General features: G+C 40.1%; 1 protein-coding gene across 4 annotated transcripts in view; it reads right to left on the bottom strand.

Annotated features, from left to right (window-relative positions):
* Window positions 1-2,339: 2,339 nt before the first annotated feature.
* LOC143278062 (uncharacterized) overlaps window positions 2,340-5,000 on the bottom strand; it is a 17,811-nt gene continuing 15,150 nt past the window's right edge. For all 4 annotated transcript variants that reach the window (XM_076583079.1, XM_076583081.1, XM_076583080.1 and 1 more), the window contains one exon: window positions 2,340-4,120. In XM_076583079.1, the coding sequence (XP_076439194.1) occupies window positions 3,872-4,120 (249 nt within the window). In that variant the 3' untranslated portion in view covers window positions 2,340-3,871. The remainder of the gene's footprint in view (window positions 4,121-5,000) is intronic.

Below are 5,000 nucleotides of genomic sequence, written 5' to 3'. Positions count from 1 at the left end.
CTAGCGCACGTATAAGAACCCGGGCGCAGCAACATTGAAAAGGTCCTTGTCATTTTCAGCAGAAAAAAAATCCATTTTGATGGTTAAAAAAAAGGGAAAGAAGCAAATACACTTGAAGACAGATTTTTTAAAAAAATTAAAGAAAAAAATATTATATAGTATAGTGGAGTGATGGCCTAGAGGTAAGGTGTCCGCCTTGGAAGCGAGAGAATCTGAGTGCGCTGGTTCCAATCACGGCTCAGCCGCCGTTATTTCCTCCCCCTCCACTAGACCTTGAGTGGTGGTCTGGGCGCTAGTCATTCGGGTGAGACGATAAACCGAGGTCCCGTGTGCAACATGCACTTAGCGCACGTAAAAGAACCCTCGGCAACAAAAGGGTTGTTCCTGGCAAAATTCTGTAGAAAAATCCACTGCGATAGGAAAAAAACAAATAAAATTGCACGCAGGAAACAAAAAAATGGATGGTGCTGTAGTGTAGCGACGCGCTCTCCCTGGGGAGAGCAGCCCGAATTTCACACAGAGATATCTGTTGTGATAAAAAGAAATACAAATAAAAAATATATATATATATATATAATACTTTTTTTTCTTTTATTTAACCTTGCTGCCTGATGTGAGTTGTTCATTTCAACAAGTGATCTATCATTCATCTCCCTTTTTGGAAACCTTTCTTTCTGTTTTTCAGTAGACATAGTTTGTTTTATAACAAAAAGTGATTCTCTCAAAAACAAAGCCGGGACACAAAACATATAAACCACGGAACACAACAAAAATAAATCTGTATTACTTCTCTTCTTCTTCTTCTTCTGCGTTCACTCGTATGCACACGAGTGGGCTTTTACGTGTATGACCGTTTTTACCCCGCCATGTTGGCAGCCATACTCCGTTTTCGGGGGTGTGCATGCTGGGTATGTTCTTGTTTCCATAACCCACCAAACGCTGACATGGATTACAGGATCTTTAACGTGCGTATTTGATCTTCTGCTTGCATATACACACGAAGGGGGTTCAGTCACTAGCAGGTCTGCACATATGTTGACCTGGGAGATCGTAAAAATCTCCATCCTTTACCCACCAGGCGCCGTCACCGTGATTCGAACCCGGGACCCTCAGATTGAAAGTCCAACGCTTTAACCATTCGGCTATTGCGCCCGTCAATCTGTATTACAAATCCAGTATGATAAACAAAATTGTGCAATCAACAACCATCTACCTGAAGATCTAGTCATCAACCCCATCCATATGAAAAATGCGGCTTCTGTTCAAACGTGTGTGTGTGTGTGTGTGTGTGTGTGTGTGTGTGTGTGTGTGTGTGTGCAAGTTTTTGAATTGATATGCACTTGTATGTATCCTAATGTCTACTGTATCTGTATTTGTGTATGATTTTCGATATATGTTCGTTCCTTGTTATGTACTATTCCCCCCCAATATTCCTTGTGACCCCGGTACACTTGGTAACAAAACATACTCTATTCTATTCTGTTCTGTTCAATTCTATTACAGCAGATGTAAGCATAGTGCTATAGTCCTTCGTGTCAATTCACAGTTTGTGAACAACCCCAAGGCAGAAGGGCTCAGTACGACCAGTCCTCTCTTCTCCTCTACACAGACCCCTCGGATGTCCAGTGGGTGTCTGAATGACCCAACCTTTAGCTTCCGTCGTCAGAATTGTGGTATTCTTTGTCAACATTCACCTCTTCAGTATAAGAGCCTTCCGCTTGCAATATTTTGATGATGGTAATTGGGGTGAAACGCTGTTAACGTCGTCTCTTTCGCCGTTCGTATGGAGAGAGTTAATTAAGCACATCGTAAAATCATGGAACAAGGTGGCACAATGGTTAAGACGCTCATCTGCCTATACAGTGTCCGTAGAGGGTCTGGGTTCGAATCCCGCTCTCGCCTTTTCTCCCACGTTTGAATGAAAAATCAAAACTGAGCGTTTGAACAATCGAGATGAGACGTTAATTAAACCCGAGAAACCGTGTGCAGCACACATTTCGCGCACTGAACAAGAACCTATGGCAATGTACGTGTTGTCTTTCGGCAAAATTCTGTGGAAGAAAAGCAGTCCGATAGTGTGTGTGTGTGTGTGTGTGTGTGTGTGTGTGTGTGTGTGTGTGTGTGTGTGTGTGTGTGTGTGTGTGTGTGTGTGTGCGCGTGTTTGGTTGGCTGGTTTTCTCTGTGTGTGTGTGTGTGTGTGTGTGTGTGTGTGTGTGTGTGTGTGTGTGTGTGTGTGCGTGTTTGGTTGGCTGGTTTTCTGTGTGTGTGTGTGTGTGTGTGTGTGTGTGTTTAGTTGGCTGGTTTCCTCTGTGTGTGTGTGTGTGTGTGTGTGTGAAAGAAATAGGTTGGCCTCTTTTTTTCGTTTTTTTTCATATTTTATTTTATTTTTTTATCATTATCATATATCTTTTTCTGTACATACACATATTGCATGCATAATCAAATCTATTTATCTGTGGGCTTGTCTGTATTGTGTCGTCTGAGATCTGACCCCTGAGATAGACAACACATCATTCCTTACACGTACTCTCTTATTTTTCTATTCTTTTTTTTTCTTCATTTTTTTCCCCTTCGTTTATCTTGAACTACTGCATCAGGACTTGAAGAAATTCCACATTCCTTTGTTGGCCTAAAATCTTTTTTTTTTTTTTCTTCTTTTATATGCCCTGCGTCTGAAGAAATTATACCGTGCTATGCTGGCCTTCCATCAACTTTATGTTGTTAGTGCTGGGTTTGTTTTTTGTTTGTTTTTTTGTTGTTGTTGTGTTTTTTTTAACTTGTCTTACTGCGTCAGGACATGAAGATATTCCACATTCCTCTGTTGGCCTACAATCAATTTTTTTTTTTCTTTTATATGTCCTGCGTCTGAAGAAATTATACCGTGCTATGCTGGCCTTCCATCAACTTGTCCTTCAACTGTGTCTGAAGAAAGTCCACGGGTTTCCTGTTAACCTACACTTTTATTTCTTTAAATTGTCCTTCAACTGTGTCTGAAGAAAGTCCACACGTTTCCTGTTAACCTACACTTTTATTTCTTTAACTTGTCCTTCAACTGTGTCTGAAGAAAGTCCACGGGTTTCCTGTTAACCTACACTTTTATTTCTTTAACTTGTCCTTCAACTGTGTCTGAATAAAGTGCACGGGTTTCCTGTTAACCTGCACTTTTATTTTTTGACTCACTTGTGTAAACAAAGTGAGTCTATGTTTTAACCCGGTGTTCGGTTGTCTGTGTATGTGTGTGTGTGTCTGTGTGTCTGTGTGTCCGTGGTAAACTTTAACATTGACATTTTCTCTGCAACTGCTTTGTCATTTGACACCAAATTAGGCATAAAAATAGGAAAAATTCAGTTCTTTCCAGTCATCTTGTTTAAAACAATATTGCGCCCCTGGGATGGGCACAAAAAAAAAAAAAGAATGAAGCCTAATTATATGCAAACTGCATTTACTGTTATATTTATATTTTTTGTATTCTCTAAACTTGGCACTTTGATCTGATATTCTGACCCAACAGCTAGAGCAGTCATTATTATCATTTTTTGTTCAAACAGGAACTTCTTTTGCTAAGCATGGAAGTTTTATTTATTTTGCAAACGTTTTGGTGCAGATACTAAAAAAGGGAAATTACTCTGTAATGCTAGGGGAGTTAATTTGCTTTAAACTGATCTTTCTCATCTTAAACATTACATTTTGAAATTATACTCAATACATAAAAAGCTTGGATTTAAAAAAAAAAATTTTTTTTAAGTGTATCACAAGTGAGTCTTGAAGGCCTTGCCTCTCTTGTTTTAACTTGTCTTAGTACTCTGTCCAAAGAAAGTCTGCAAGGACTCAGCTGGACTACAATCAGCTTATTTGTTTTTACTTATCCTGTCTACTGCGTCTGAAGAAAGTCCACCGTCATCTGGTGTCCTCCCATCTTGGCCAGCTCCAGGGCGGTCTGACCGCTCAAGGTCTCCCCGTGCATCGTGGCCCCGTGGGCCAGCAGCCACTGCACGGTCTGAAGCCGTCTGGTCTGGTCCACCTGCTCGGGCCCGCAGGCGTGGTGTAAAGGGAGCCTCCCGCTCCTGTCCGCGGCCACGAGTTCCGCTCCCGCCTTCAGCAGTATGTCCAGCAGCACCACCTGATGATTGGTTAGGAAAGAAAAAAAAAGAAAAAGAAAAAAAGAGTTCCGTTCGTTTACTTATTTATAGTCTGTTCATCTAAGATGATGATAATAGACTGGAAAATAAATGATATTATTATTATTATTATTTGGATTAGTATCATTTCTATCAATATAATGATGATGATGATGGTCATTATTTTCATTAGAAATCAACATTTCTGTATATTCGAATGAAAAAATGTCCAGCAGCACCACCTGATGATTGGTTAGGAAAGAAAAAAAAAAAAAAAAGTTCCGTTCGTTTATTTATTTATAGTCTGTTCATCTAAGATGATGATAATAGACTGGAAAATAAATGATATTATTATTATTATTTGGATTAGTATCATTTCTATCAATATAATGATGATGATGATGGTCATTATTTTCATTAGAAATCAACATTTCTGTATATTCGAATGAAAAGGTGGGGGGGGGGGCGGTTGAGGTGGAGGGGAGGGGGGGGGGAGTGGGCGGGGGGGGGGAGGGGTGACTAAGAAAGGAAAAGAAAGAGACAGAGATACAGAGAGAGCGAGAGCGAGAGAGAGAGAGAGAGAGAGAGAGAGAGAGAACAGAATGTGGAAAAGATAAGAGTACAAAATGTAAAATGGAGAGGGTGAGTGTCAGTGATTGGAGAAAGAGAAAACATAATAATGAAAGGGTGTGTGTGAGAGGCGGGACGGGGGAAGCGGGATTAAGACCAAAAAAGAAAAAAATCATCAATGATCAAATATTGTATGCACTACTTCTGTAGATTATTACTTGAAAAGAGGTTGATGTGGGGACCTACAATAAACAACCAACTGGACTATTTAACACATAACTAGGTAACTCTGATAAAGATCAGTTTCAAATA

This window comes from Babylonia areolata, chromosome 35, assembly GCF_041734735.1.
Source record: "Babylonia areolata isolate BAREFJ2019XMU chromosome 35, ASM4173473v1, whole genome shotgun sequence".
Taxonomy (NCBI): domain Eukaryota; kingdom Metazoa; phylum Mollusca; class Gastropoda; order Neogastropoda; family Buccinidae; genus Babylonia; species Babylonia areolata.
This window is presented reverse-complemented; position numbering and strand designations above follow the sequence as displayed.